Source organism: Pleurodeles waltl, chromosome 6 (genome assembly GCF_031143425.1).
Source record: "Pleurodeles waltl isolate 20211129_DDA chromosome 6, aPleWal1.hap1.20221129, whole genome shotgun sequence".
Lineage (NCBI taxonomy): Eukaryota > Metazoa > Chordata > Amphibia > Caudata > Salamandridae > Pleurodeles > Pleurodeles waltl.
This window is the reverse complement of record NC_090445.1, coordinates 1509673232-1509688440: the sequence shown is the minus strand read 5'-3', so window position 1 is coordinate 1509688440 and position 15209 is coordinate 1509673232. Positions and strand designations below refer to the sequence as shown.

Sequence of the window (15209 nt, the reverse complement as noted above, 5' to 3'; positions counted from 1 at the left end):
TGCATTATTCCGCAACAGCGTTTGGCTTCAAGAAAGCCCTTTGCAATCGCATGTAAACTGTCAAACTTTTGCACTGAGTAGTGTTGTATCTTTGGAAATGCACTGTGTTTTCCAAAATTACCTTTTCACACCTACACTCTGAAATGCATTACATCAGCCTGTGTTTCTTTCTTCTGATTACATGACAACAAAGTTGTCCAAAAGAGATCTATCAATAACATGTAATAATGCACATCTGGTTGTAAGTGCCAAACATTCACTGTTTAGTAGACAATACTTGTCTGTTTTGGCACATTTTACTAGTGTGCCCTTTTACTGTGGAAGGATTTCAAAAGAGGGCATCAAAACACGAGTATTACCAAGGGTACTTGCCACCCATCATCAAGAACCCTCAGAGGGTAACAGTATGTGTGGCAAAACTGATCTCATTTTTTTGTGAATTAGTACACTTGTGTGCACAGGCCTAAAATCGTGTTGTTCCTGTTCATTGAGTCAATACGCTCCACGTGCATCCAGGGGCAGTTTCTTCATAAGAGCAGGAGGATGGAACCGCTACCTGTGAGCTATTACCCACAAATACCTTTTTTATCTGTCTTTTGGCAGACAAGGCGTACAATGCTCGTAGGTGTCAGTTAATGCAGAGACCAGCTGGGGATGTACAGCAGAACTGTGCATGTCAGGCTGGCTGGTATTCTGCTTGAGGCCAGCGTGACATGCGTAGTTCAGGCTTCCCCTGTCGCCGCTGTAAGGGAGCTGGGAAGCAGAGACACAGCCCCATTGTTCTCCGATGGAGCGATGTGTTCACCTGTCCCGGCCAATTCTTACACTGCTCTTATGCTGCTTACTATTGTATGTAGTACAAGAGCAGTGCTTTTAGTGGCCGAGATTGTGTGATGCCTAGTTTCACTTTCTGCATGCCCTTCAGTGCAGCCAGGCAGCATGCAAGGTGCAGGTTGATTTTGAAGAGTCAGCCCGCCAAGCAAAGAGGATCGCAGACTCCAAGGTAGGATTATTTTTGTAAACGATGCTCTGTTAAAGCACACGCTAAGCTGATGTGTGTTTCTGAATTATTTACTACGCTAGTGCCCCGAGAGCTCTATATGCCTGCTGGTCTCCATGTAAACTTAAAGGGCTGTGTGTGTATTGTGAGTAGACACCAAATCGACTAATGCCCCAACATGTTCTAGTGTCACAAGCCGCCACTGCGTGCCTCATTTCTCAACCACCAATATCCCAACTTTCATTCACTAACTCATGTAACATTCGCTTTGTTCCACAGAGTGAAAATAGAAGCTGATGGCTGCTGTCACTGCACTACAAGACTAGAGCAGCCTAAAGTGCATCTTAGTGTGCAGTGCTACATTCGTTTCTACTATGATACCAAAAGGGGTACAGATCTGAAGGTTCAATTTCAAGAATGACAGAGAAAAAAAAGTTGCTTACTTGTAATCCGAATTCTGCAACGTAAAATTCCTCAGTGGAGTCATAAAGTTAGAATAATCCTGCCCAGCGCAGTATTATCAAATGTATACATTATATATCACTAGAAAAGTAGTCGGAGGTGGACACCTCATTAAATTAAAGATAAGTTATGTGGCAACTCCTCCAATATAACAACAGTACAGCTTTTGCAGCATTTTTCTGAGAGGGACAAACACCCATTTTGAAAAAAGGCCTTAGGACCACAATGCAGCACCTAGCTGAAGATAAGTGGAATAGTATCCCAAAGAACCTTGTACTTTGTCTCTCTGTTAGTGCCAATGGAGGTTAGAGGTGCATTTCAAGGCACACTGTCAAAGATACCCACAGAGGCGTCAAACAAATTCCTTAATTCTGCTTGACCATATTTTTTTGTCAGCTCTTGAGTCTTCATCCAAACATTAAAGGGAAAGTGGTTTGATTTCCAGGTAACTGCTTTATATATTTCTGTCAGAGGTACATTTATTAACCAAGCAGATGCCGCTCTGATTTGTGCAGAATGACCTGGGGTTCCCTAGCACAGGGTTGTTAGTTAAAGGCTAACAGTCAGAGAAGCAATAAACTATCCATCTAACAATGGATTGCTTGGAAGTAGTCATACCGGCCCACAGTGAGCCACAATTAACAAACTTTTTTGGATTTGGGCATATTCTTTGTTTAATCTAAGTAAAACTGAGGGACCCTTTTAACATCCAAAGAATATAAGGATCTTTCCGCTGGAGACATTGGATCACTGAACAATATTGTGAACAAGCTGCCCTGATTTATCTGAAACTCTGATACTTCTTTGGACATTAAAAGAGGGATGCATTCTCAGCACTACTCTATTGCTAAGAAACACTATGTGTGGCTCCCCTGCTGAAAGAGCTTGAATTGTACTGACCCTTGTTGCAGAGGCAATGGCTACTAAAACATGCGTGAAAGGTGCTGCAAAGAGGCCTTTTGTGTGGGCTCAAACAACAGAGGCATTTGTTTTGACAAAACTAGATCTAAGTGCCGGAAGAGAAGGGGAGGGCTAATTAGAGGAAATGATGTTTTCAATCCTGCTAGGAAATCTAATACTGATATAGCGAATAAAGATTTCTTTGAAGGTCTCTTTTTATATGGTGTATTGGCAGCAAGCGTTAAAGAGAAAACGTTGTAACTCTGATTTGGCCAAATGAAGAAAATAAGTTATAACTCGTGCCTTTTGAAAGAAAACAGGGTCATGGCCATTGTCAAAGCACCATATAACAAATCTCTTGCCCTTGAATGCTTAGGATGCTCTGGTGGACAAGCGTTTGGCTTCACTGAGAATGTACATACAGGCTGATAGTAAATTCAAATGTTCGTGTTGTATGCATCCTCAAAAGCAGTGTCTGTTTTCATAACAATTTCTTGTGTTGTTTGACAGACAGGTGAAGTAGCTTTGAACCACCACTGTCTTGGCCATTCTGGTGCTATTGACATAACTGTGGCATTTGAGTGTCTCAGCTTGGTTAGCACTGTTAATATAAGGGGGATATCGGAGAAAAGGCGTGAATATATCTTCCTGAGCAAGTGATTATAGGGGAATCACCCTGAGATTTTGATTTCCATGCCCTCTAAGTGTAATTGGGGCATTTTGTGATTCTTTCTGTTGACAAGATGTCTATGTCTGGGAAGCCCCAGTCCTGAAAGTTTTCTAATATGACAACTTCTTCTAATTCCCACTCGTGATTTTCTTGGAAAGATTTTCTTAATAGGTTGGCTTAACAGTTCTGCACACATGTCAGGTGAATTGCTTGGATTGTCAGCCCCCGCCTTAGGTACAAATACCAAAGCGTTTGGGATTCTAGTGATAGAATTCTGGACTCTGTGCCTCCTTGTGTTTTGAGGTAGTGTACTGATGCAGGATTGTTCATCTGCACTAAGATTCTGCTAATTTCTTTGATAGAAAAAAAGGCAATGATGCTAGATTGACTGCGTTTAATTAAGACATTTATGTAGTAGAGATGTTTTTCTGACTACACACCTTGCATAGTTAAATCTTGAAAATGAGATCCCCAACCTGTTAGAGAGGCATCCGTGACAACTGATTGACTTGGTAAAGCGGGATGGAAGGGGCTTCCTTTTAGGAGAGTCTGTTTGCAACAGCACCATTTTAATTATTGTTTCACTTGTAGAAAAAAGACGGCCTGTCCTCCTTCCATTGGGACCACTGATCCTTTAGGCATTGTTGTAGCAGGAACATTTGGAGATGTGCATTGGGCATCAGTTATGTACATATGGCCATGCACCCTAAAAGGGTAGAGATCTGATAAGCTGTTGGAAAGGCTGTCCGTACCAGCTGCTGATGTCTGCAAAATGATAAACACTCATCTCTGCAGGACACACTTCTCCCTTTTTGTTGTTTATCATTGCTCCTAATTAATTGAGTATCTGTACAGGCATTGACTTTTTGATGTTGATATGCAGACCAAGGCTATATAACAGCTCTGGCTGCTGAGCTACAGACAAACGTAGGCCAGCTTTTCAGATTTTGTCTTGATCAATTATTCATTCGGGCATGGGTAAATGTAGATCTTTTTTCCTCAAAGGTAAGTGGCTACCACTGCTATGCACTTGGAGGACATCCTTGGAGCTGATTTCAGTCTAAAAGGTAAGGACTCTGTTTTGGAAATAAGTCTTACTGACTAAAAGTCTGAGAGATTTTCTATGTTTTGCTGCTACCAGAATGTGAAAATAATCATCTTGGAAAACCATTAGAGCACATCTAGTTACAGCTAGTCTCCTTTGATAAGCCGTGGATAAATATGATGCTAGGCTATCATCCTGAATGTCTCTTTTTTGATCTATTTGTTTGCTTGCCTAAGATCTAAAAGTGGCCTGAACTCCTGTTTTAGACCTACTTGGGGACCTAAGGTAGAATGAGCCTTGTTCCGATGGTTTGTTTTGTTACAAAGTCTATGTGTTGCCGATTTTACCATCAGTGGTGCTAGGAATGTTTCTTCTGCCAGCTCTGCAAACTGGGCACCAGTGGGAGAATAGTTCTCAGACGGGCTGTGGGTCGCAATGTCTCCATAACGGACACTGCTGTTTACAGGTCCCCCATTTGTATAGTATGTTTTGTGGCTCCTCTTACTTGTACATCTTGAAATATTAGAATGGCATCAACTGGGGACGTCCGCACAGGTGATGCCAAAAAAGATGTTGGTGTGTAAGAAATAAAGGAGTTATAAAAATGAGCCCTCGATGTTGGAAAAAAAAAAAAAAGATGATCTTCCGTTTCGCCTATAAGTTCGAGCCGTGGTGATTTATGAGGAACTGACAGTGTTTTTTGTGTTCTATACAGTCCAGGTGACAAAGATGTGCTTTTTTGTGCTTTGTAGTGGTACAGATCGTTGAGGCATTACTGGGACCGAAAAAATGGGTGTCCTTGGAGGAAATTGCAGAAGTTCAAGCTGCTCTTGAACCGGCGCTTCAGCTGGAAACACAATTCTTGGAAACAAATCCATGCGTCCGTTCTTCTCTATTTATTATTTGTTCACAGATCATAACGGACACTCGGATTAATTTATCTTCAACATATTTTTCAAACTCGTGGATGTGGACTTGAAAAATTAAACAGACTGGACTGGGAGTTGTTCTTTGAAACTAGTGAATGCTACATTTTTTTCCGTGTAGTAATGGACAGTTTTGAAATACCTATGACTGCAGGGACACAGTTAATATCGGCCCAGATATCTCCATCGTATTATTATAATTATGTTTGGATTTAATGTTATTCCAACCCAGGATTTAGAAGTCCCCTATTCCTTTTATATTGTGTACAACCATCACCAGGATGATGGTCCTGACAGACAGCTATGCAGGACCAAAACATCAACATTTTAATCATCGTTGGATTTAACAGAAAGTTGTTAATAATGCACTCTTTTTTCAAGCAAGTGGAGGCTTGTATCGTTTAATACTTTTTTCCTCAATGTTTTGTTTGTTCCCCTAGTCTTCTGTGTTACTTTATATGTATAGGTTGTAGGAACTGTTTTTTTTTAATAGATAAGGGGCAAATTGGTGGGGTTTAGAGTGGAGTGTCTAGGTTGATAGATAATGAATGGTATTTTGTTTTTAATAGGGAAATTGCTCTCAAAGTCTTTTTTTCTATCATGTATCAACATTTATGGGATCGTATGATCCACAGAAGAATAATGTTGCTTTCTATACATATCTTTACAAATAACAGTTAAATCCCTAAGAGACAGCTTTTTCGTTTTTGACATATCTGTACCTGACAGGCACCTTTTCCCTATTTGTTTTACCTAACAGAGAGGGAAGGTAAAAGGTAATGGAAGATACTATTGCACATATTGTGTGCTAGAAGCAGCAAAGTGGTCTTCTGCCTTTTTTTAAATGTGGTTGCTTGCCTCTCAGAAAAACATATCAGAAAAGCTGTACGGTTTTTATACTGGATGAAGTGCCATCAGACTGTTCACAACAATGAGGTATTTACCTCTCCTTATAGCCTGATTCTCATAAATGAAGAAACTGTTTTTGGATTCCTGGCCATAGGCAGGAATATTCTATGTTTATGACCATCAGTGAGGATTCTATGGTGCAGAAGCATAGTAAACATTAGAAAGGAAAGATACCAAGTGCAAGGTCTGCACCTGAAAAAGTATAGAGACGAAAATACATATGTGAGAGAGGTGGAACACAGAGATATGGTAGTGACATTTAATAGTCACAGAAGTCTAAATGAAGCAGATGTCAGTGTTCTGCAGAGGAAGTGTGTGTCTATAACAAGAGGTCCAGGGCTAAAATTCTTTGGGAAGGCCCAGAAGGAACATACAGACGTTCTGCTTTAAAGAAAGTAAGAGTAATGGTGGGCACAATCAGTAACAGAATAAACCAAATACCTGAGAAGAGCATTAATAGGTGATAGAAATGTGAGAGTACATATAGATCGAGAAACCAATTAGAGGACTGTGTGTGGGCGAAGGCCTGAAAATAGGAAGGTAAAATGGGCTTGGCAGGATTGATTTGCTATTATTGTGCAATAATCTTAAATACAACAAATAATACATTTGTAAATGAAGTATTACCTTTCCTGGCAATACAGTACCAACAGATGGAGAGATGGTGACGGGGGCTTCCTCTGGCACGTGAAACTCAAAAGACGTGGGTCCCACCGGGGCGATGCTGCCTTTGCCAATCCTTGCCACAGCGTGGTTAAACTCATTACTGCTGGTGTGCCCATTGATCACAAACAGGGTAGCAGTTGACACATCGTTCAGACTTGTGGCAGCAAAGCAAACTATAGACTGGGAAAGCTCCAGAGGGGGGTGGACGCCTATGGCCCTACACAGCACCTTGAATTGCCTGAAAAAAACATAGACCATATATAAAATCAGTTTGTGTTGTTCAGTATTTTATATCTAGAGTCAAATAAACAAATACAGGTATTACCAGATAGTAAAATGACAATAGGGAATTATTCAAGGAATATGAGTTTATGAAGGATGGCATTGCTTGACAGTGCTGAATCGGAGAGTGCAGAGCTGCTATTGAGTGGTGGTACACCATGCTCTAAGGCATGTATCACTTTCAAAGGATGCTTTATATTCATTCATGTTTTTTTTACTGTGGCACCGAACTCAATGAATGCTCCGGCACAGAGCTTCCACATTTCTCCATACCAAATTTAGAGGCAAGTAGGAAAGCACCTTTAGCATCATCGGTAAGGAGTGGTACTCAAAGAAGGAAAGTAGAGATGTAGATTGAGCTACATGGAAACCAAACACACCTTTTGGAGGAACAGATGTCACTAACACTGTCTTACTCTTGTGAAACAAGCGCCTTGAGACCCGCACAGGTGAGTAGCGCGCTTTATAAATGTTAATGATTTGATTAGATTTGAAACACTGTGCATGGTTCTTTGGGACTAAGGACTCCCTCCAAGATTTGAACTGTTTTCCACTTTGAAAGATGCTTTTAATGAACGTCGCTAAAATAATGATTTGCATGTGTACTCCAAAGCAATGTCAGGTCCAATATGTTAACTTTACAATTGTATTGCTTTTTGCACACATGAAAGCAGGGGCACTTCTGATGCTTTTTAAAATGGAATGTTAAGATGTAGAACTGTAGAATCAGAACATCACTTGCTAAAACGCAGCTCTCCGGAAGAATTTAGAGATACATCTTCTGTGATACATCATTCTTTTTTTGCCCATCTTCTTGAAGTCCTTGGGTCCATTTTATCACATTGTGTGGGAATGTACAGTGCTACAGCATTTGTGGGTGGCGGTGGTAACCTATCTGGGCGAAATGTGTGGGGATTCCTTGACTGCCTCGAAAAAGTGGTGTCTCCTGAACATCTGGGATTAAACAGACTTGCACCATATAGAGCTGGGGGATAACACTGGAGTTAGCTGTAACTGAATGGAATGTTGCAAGATTGTGGGGTGGTGAGGCTGGCTGACTGGAACCGTGATATCGTTGGTGTATGCTGGCAGAGCGAGCGGTCTATGAAGGATGCCCCCAAAAGTAGGCAAGGGTATGGGGACATTTAAATACCTATAGGGCCAACATTTGTGATGAACTCACCCCTGTCAATTTTGAGGAACTGCCACCTAATTCGGTCGACTTGAGTTGAGCATCGCTGTTAGCAGTGTTGAGGAGTGATGGAAAACAGACCTGTTTGATGCTGAAATGATTATGATGTCAAAAAAATTAACAGTGTACAGTTTTTTAAATCTATATGTGTATTTATTGAAATGCCAATAAAAAGATCTGTTGAAAAAAGGTAATCACTGAAGTCGCATTCCAGTCCATCATGATTTTGGCCTCAATGCCACTCCACCTAGAAACCAGCCTCTGTCCTGCTCCAATACCAACAATCCATCCTGAACTGCTTGGCTGGGTCACCTCCAGGTAGGATATGTTATGAACTGGTGAATTATTTGTTAGTCACCTAAGTGAGGTCAACAGGCTATATGTAAGGTATGGATGAGGACTTGGATGTACTCCTTAGTTAATAACCTACTGTAGCAATGGACAAGTTACTTATCTTTGGTAATGCCTTTTCTGGTAGAAACAACATCTAGTTGCAGATTCCTTACCTTAGAATTTCCCCCGAAGCGTCAGTCTGGATCCGGAGATTTTTCTTGCGCAGTACCCCTGCGCGCTGTTAGGTGGCATCGATCAGCTCTGCATCTGTCATCAGCGTCGTCTGAGCCTGATAGGATGTTGCAGGTTTTATACTGGCGCCACCCTGGCGTGCTGACATCAGTTTCTTTTTACGACTTTCCACGCCAGAAGCTCAGGGCCATGAAGAACACTATTCATTGGTGCGTCAAAACTAGGGCCTTGAAAGGGAGTCCCTGTACCTAGAAATCAGTTTGCAGAGCGGGGAGGATGGGTGGGTCAGTAAGGAATCTACAATTAGATATTGTCTCTACAGATAAGGCATTATCGAAGGTAAGTAACTTGCCCATCTGATAGTAGCATATTGCTTACCCTAGAATAGACACCCAAGCAATACCATCCCCGGAGGTGGGTCTGGGAACTAAGATAATACTAGAAAGTCCTGCAGGACCGAACAGGCACACTGCCCGTCCCTATGGACCTGACTGTCCAGGCAGTAGTGTGTGCAAAGGTACCCACGTTGCCGCCTGACAGATGTCCAGGAATGGAACTCCGAGTGCTAAAGCAGTGGTTGCAGCTTTAGCTCTAGTAGACTAAGGACGCAAACCTTTCAGTGGCTGCTTCTTACTCAATGAATATCACATTTTAATGCAGAGTATGACCCATCTCGAGATGGTTCTCTTCAGCACTGCCTGACCTTTCTTTGTACTCACACAACAAACAAAGAGTTGAACATCCACCCATAACTCTTTGATATGATCAAGGTAGATCTCCAACGCTCTTTTTGGGTCCAGGCCCTCCCCTGCTGCTACAAAAGAAGATGCACATGAAGAGGCATTCGGATAGGAGGATCAAAGGCCATGCTCAATAGCTCAGGATACCAGGCTCTTCGTGCCCAGTCCGAAACCACAAAGACCACCTGGGCCAGGTCGTTCTTGATTTTCTTGAGAACTCTGGGCAGAAGTGGTATGGGCGGAAAGGCGTACAGGAGGGTGGAGCTACACTACAGGAGAAAAGTGTTGCAGAGCAAGTGCCGCCTTGGAAACTCCACCACACAATACTGCTGACATAGCACATTCCGTGCGGAGATGAACAGATCTAACCAAGGCTCTCCCCACTGCTGAAAGAGACCTTGCGCGACCTCTGGACGGAGATGCCATTCGTTATAGACTAAGCATTGTTGGTTTAGTTTGTCTGCTCTGACATTCAGAGAGCCTGCCAGATGTTGAACCACCAGAGAAATGTCCTGTTCTTCCAGTCACATCCAGAAGTGCAGAGCCTCTTGACAAAGTGTCCATGACTCCACTCCGCCCTGCTTGCTGCAGTACTGCATGGCAGTAGTGTTGTCCGTGAACACCTGCACTACCCTCCCTTTGAGAGAGGGAAGAAATGCTTTCAATGCTAGTCTGATCGCCCGGAGCTCCAACAGGTTGATGTGGAGTCCAGACTCCGCCGGAGACTACACACCTCTGATCTCTGCTTCTCCCAGGTTGTCACCCCATTCCAGGAGTGACCCATCTGTCAGTACTGACAGATCTAGTTGGGAAACAGAGAGGATCTGCCTTTGACCCAATCGCGGTTCGTTAGCCACCACTGCAGATCTCGCACAGTTCCCTCCGGTCTGGGCCATGTCGGAGAGATTCCCCTGATGCTGAGCCCAACTGATACTTCAGGTCCCACCCCAGAACCACCATACGCTACCTGCAGGATGCAGGAGGCCATGAGGCCTAGCAGCCTTAGAGTCATTCTCATTGAAATCCAGGATTAAGGCTGAAACATCGGTATCATAGCCTGAATATCTTGAACTCGCAGCTCGGGAGGGTAAGCCTAAAACTGCACTGTGTCCAGAACAGCTCAGAGGAAAGGGAGCATCTGAGAGGGAGCTAGGAGTGACTTCTGCACATTTACAGTGAACCCCAACGAATGCAAGAGGTCTGCCGTAGTCTGAAGGTTGGAGAGGACAGACTGGGGCGAACCCAACTTTAACAGCCAGTCGTCCAGATAGGGGAAGACTAAAGCCTTTAATCTGCGCAGATGAGCTGCGACCACTGCTATCACCTTGGTGAACACTTGAGAGTAGCTGATAAGGCCAAAGTGGAGCACGGTGAACCACAAGTAACGTCTGTGGGCAGGCAGGACGGGAATGTGGAAGTAAGTGTCCTGCAAGTCTAATACTACCATCCAGTCTCCTGGGTCCCAGGCACATAGAACCTGAGGCAGAGTGAGAATTTTGAACTTCTCCTTCTTGAGGAAGAGATTGAGTCCCCGAAGGTCTATGTTAGGGTGTAGGATAGGGCAGAGTCCCTTGTCCTTTTTGGGCACCAGAAAGTAGTGGGAATAACAACCCTGCCTACTACTAACAAGGGACCCTCTCTCTATGGCTCTATTGGCCAAGAGAGTTGAAACTTCCTCGCGGATAAATGGCAAGTGATCTTCTGCCATCTGATCGTACAATGGTGGCATGGATGGAGGAGTAGTCTCGAAGGGGAGGGAGTAGCCCCCTCTGACTAACTTCAAAACTCACCTTTCTGATGTGATGGATTGTGAGTGGAGCAAATGATGGCAAATCCTGTCTCTGACTGGTCCCTGGTGGGAAAGAGTCAGACTAGGAAGGTTTGGAGGGAGTTGCAGAGGTGGGGTGGGGGGATAAGTGGGTGGGGACTGGCCAGACTGCTGGCTCCCTGATCCACGAGGGTTGTGGGTTCCACGTCCCCTGCCACGCAGAGGCTGTCAGCATGTGCGGCACAGTGGCTGGACGGGAATGGACATGGCGAGTCACCCCATCCATAGCCAAGAAAGGGGTAAAAAGCAGACTGAGGAGGGCAAGGGCCGGCTGCGAGGCCCAAAGACCTGGCCAACGCACAAGAATCCTTGAAGCGCTCAAGCGCAGAGTCTGCTTTTTCTCTGAAGAGACGGGTGCCATCAAAGGGCATGCCCATAAGGTTAGATTGGACATCCGTGGAAAAGCCAGACTTCCTCAACCAGGCGTGGCGCCAAAGGGCCACCATCGTTGCAACTGATCTGCCCAGTGAGTCAGTCGTGTCCAGTCCACATTAGATCATGAACTTTGCTGTGTCTCGGGTCCAGGAATGGATCTATGGGTGCCCCTTACAGCCAAGGCCAAAGACGCTGGCCCCAAACCCAAGGGGCCCCTTCCAACCAAGCAGGGCCCAAAGGCACTCCAGTGCAGTTGGACTGCCTACAAATGAGGAGCATGGCCCCATAAAACTCTCCGAGTTGGACAGGGGTCGCTCCAGCTCCTGGAAACTTGGGGAGACAGGGAGCCGTCCCAGCGCACGCTCCGCCGAACGACGACACTCCCTTTCCCCTGTCTCGTTGGCTGATGGAAGGGGCAAAGTTGAAAACGTTTGTTCTTCTTCAACTTGTGGCTCGACTTAACCGATTGTTCCAAGGACTTGGATTGGGACAACGATGAAGGGAGGGCTCTGCGACCGATCTCAGGACCTTCTTCGTGACTGAGATCGGAATCTATGCGGAGCACTGCGCCCAGCCACCAGGAGTTTTAGGGACCGCTCCCCAAAAGCTTTCGGATTCATGGCCCAGCATTGGAAGCATGACTTCAGGTCATGGTCACGCTCCAGACACCAAAAGCACAGGAGGTGCAGATTCGTCATGGACATCGCCTGATGGCAGGATCCGCAGGGCTTAAACCCGGACGCACCAGGACTGCAGACACTCAAAAATATTCAACAAAAAGTCAAAAAAGAACAGGGGGGGTGGGGCTCTTTCTTCAGATCAGCGCTGGCTGGCAAAGAAAGCACACTGGGGTGGTGCCCCTATGGGACCCACAATGTCATATCCGGGGTGGACAACGCAGATGGCAGACGTGGAACCGATTGACGCCACTTAACAGCACGAAGGGGTATTGCTTGAGAAAAATCTCCAAATCCAGACTAACGCCTAAAGGAAATTCTGAGGTAAGGAATCTGTAACTAGATGTCTCTATCAGATAACATGATTTCTGATTATTGCCTACATATTCCGTTTTTCAATGACTACATAGGAATAATGTGGATGGGAGGAAATCTATGGGTTTCAGAGTGGGGTTAGGATAAAAGATATATTGTATAAGTGCAAGCACAGAACACTAGACATGTTTTGAATTAAAGAGAATGGTAGCCAGAAACCACAGGCTTATTATTAATTTGGAGAATCAGATCAGATGACACAAGATCGCAGTTTGGAGTAGGGAGTGCAATCGGAGCACAACATTAATTTTTTCTGGTTTGGTAAGTATGGTGGCTATACATCAGGCAAGTTTGGATTTCACAGTGGGCTGGCCAAACAAGGTATGCATCCATATGCGACTAAGATTATAATGATCCTATTTTTAGTGTATTCCTTTAAAAAATATTTAATGCAAACTACATTTGGTATTTGCATATTAAATTCCAGATTAAGAGTGAGATTAAGTTGTATCCCCATGAGGAATACCGCCTAATCAACCACAAATGATCAGTGTTCTCGCACTGAGATTTCCTGTGTGCCAAAATGAGCTCTGATTTTATCAGGGAGAACATCTAGCAAGTAAAGGTACAGAAGATTGTAGTGCAAGTGCAGCCCATCCCTGTTCCCCAGATCTACACCCCATACAATACTGCCCTTTGCCAAGCAACATCTCTTCATCCTTCTCCACTCCACAAAATGATCCCAAGCTCTAATTTACCACCCGCTGAAAGCATGGTTATTCCTCATACACTAGGGATTTGTTTGTAAAAGGTGGTGTTTGAAAGGCCATATTTTGTGGGGCATACCCAACCAGATTTTTTACCTTCTTTCACTGAACCCCTTTTTGTTGCCCATAGGACTTGCCACACATTTTACTCATGCTGAGCAGTGATAAAAACTGTGGTAAAGTGCTTTTGCTCTCCTGTTAAACACGGTAGAATGACATACTCCCGATTGGAACATTTAATTTAATAAGCCCTTATGGGCATATTGTACTACATGTACCTTGGGCCTGTAAAATGCTGCTGGTGGGCTGCAGCATGACCTTTGCCAACCATTAAAGTAGCACTATGAAACTTGTCTCCAGGAATGCACCTGCAGCCTGGGTATGCAGTTTTAAAACTGCCATTTTGAGCAGGCAATGCAAACATTTTGCAAGGCCTAATCCTTCCTTTTTAGTATTTATAAGTCACCCCTAAGGTAGACCTGAAATGTCCATAGGGCAGGGTGCGTGGCAGCATTTTAAAATTAGGGCACATATATTTAATTTTTTGCATTCCATGACAGTGAAAAACCTCCAAAGTTGGTTTCCACTTTGGCAAGGCTGGCCCTCCTGTACGAAAAACACAGTCTTACACTATAACAATTTATAGTGCTTAATTTCAAGTTGGGAACAGCTAGAAAACGGTTTAAGGACTCATTTTAATAGTAATTTAAAATTCAACTTAATGGTCAAGTCGGATTTTATATTACCATTTTGAAAATTACACTTTTACAAAGTTGTAATTTTCCTGCCTAAGCCAAAAGGGCATTGCTGCCAGTGTTCAGTGTCGGCTGACTACTGCTGGCTCCCCTGTGATGAGATGTGGATTGCTCTCAGACAGTGGACAAAGGGCTTAAGTGTGGGAGGTGTTTTTCTTTGTTGATCAGGGTGGCCTGAGAGGCTGGGCCATGTCCCTTCCTGAGCTTCAAAGAATGCTTACTCTGTCACTGGTAGATGTAGCTCACTCCTAGGCCTACCTCCGTTTTGTCTTGCTAATCAGCTTGGCTCCAAACCAAGAGCTGCCCCAGAACTAGTTTGAAGTGACCACAAGGAAAATGTTGCCCATTATCATTGCGACACCTCTGGGTGGGCACAGGGAGCTCTGTCTAGCAGAAGAAGGAATCTGTCATATTGAATTTAGGTAGGAAGGAGCACTCTAGGATAGTTTAAAACATACAGGAAGGCCCCCAAAGTGAGTAGGGTCACACATGGAAGCTTTACCCCTATTGGTTAGGGAGTTTTCCCCAGCAACACCGGGCATAAATGTGGCAACCAGAGTACCACCGGAGAACACCCCTAGTCCTGTGAAGAATCAGAATCGCTGCTGTCTGAAGGACCTGAATGAAAACTGGACCTGCTTATCCTGAACCCCAGAGATGACTCCAAGGTTCAGTTGGCTCACCTCCTCCTTGAGCTAAACATCTTGCAGAGACCTCTCTCCCAGTAACAGCCCATCTGACCAGTTCCAACTGGACCTGCCCTGGAACCTGCAGCTGGCCATTGTTGGAGTGAGTCCCAAGCCTGAAATGGTGATCCCAGGTTCAGAACCCTCTGCTGGTGTTAGACTGTACTTCTCCTGACCAAATTGCAAAATTTTCGCCAGCATTTTCTCCACGTAACCGTTTGGAGACTGGGATCACCATCGAAGTTGAATTGTTGGTCTGATTCAACTTTCTGGTTTGTCCCACTGAGGAGAGCTGACTTCCAGAAAAGTTTCTAAGTCCAAACATGGTGGGCTCCTGGCCTGAGTGCTCCTGGTGGGTAGGGCCTCCATCTACTTTTCAGCAGGCCCCCCCCATAAGTACTATTACGCCATTGGCCAAGATACCAGAGGGTTAAGCACAGCTTTATAAAATGACTTTTGAAGTTCACGCTGATGAGGATTGTGATTATT

The 15209-nt window shown here is 44.3% G+C and overlaps 1 protein-coding gene across 2 annotated transcripts in view; it reads right to left on the bottom strand.

The window, feature by feature from the left end:
• The window catches only part of CFAP74 (cilia and flagella associated protein 74), a 978701-nt gene that overhangs the window by 468228 nt on the left and 495264 nt on the right, over positions 1 to 15209 (bottom strand). For both annotated transcript variants that reach the window (XM_069241006.1, XM_069241005.1), the window contains exon 27: positions 6540 to 6816. In XM_069241006.1, the coding sequence (XP_069097107.1) occupies positions 6540 to 6816 (277 nt within the window). The remainder of the gene's footprint in view (positions 1 to 6539; positions 6817 to 15209) is intronic.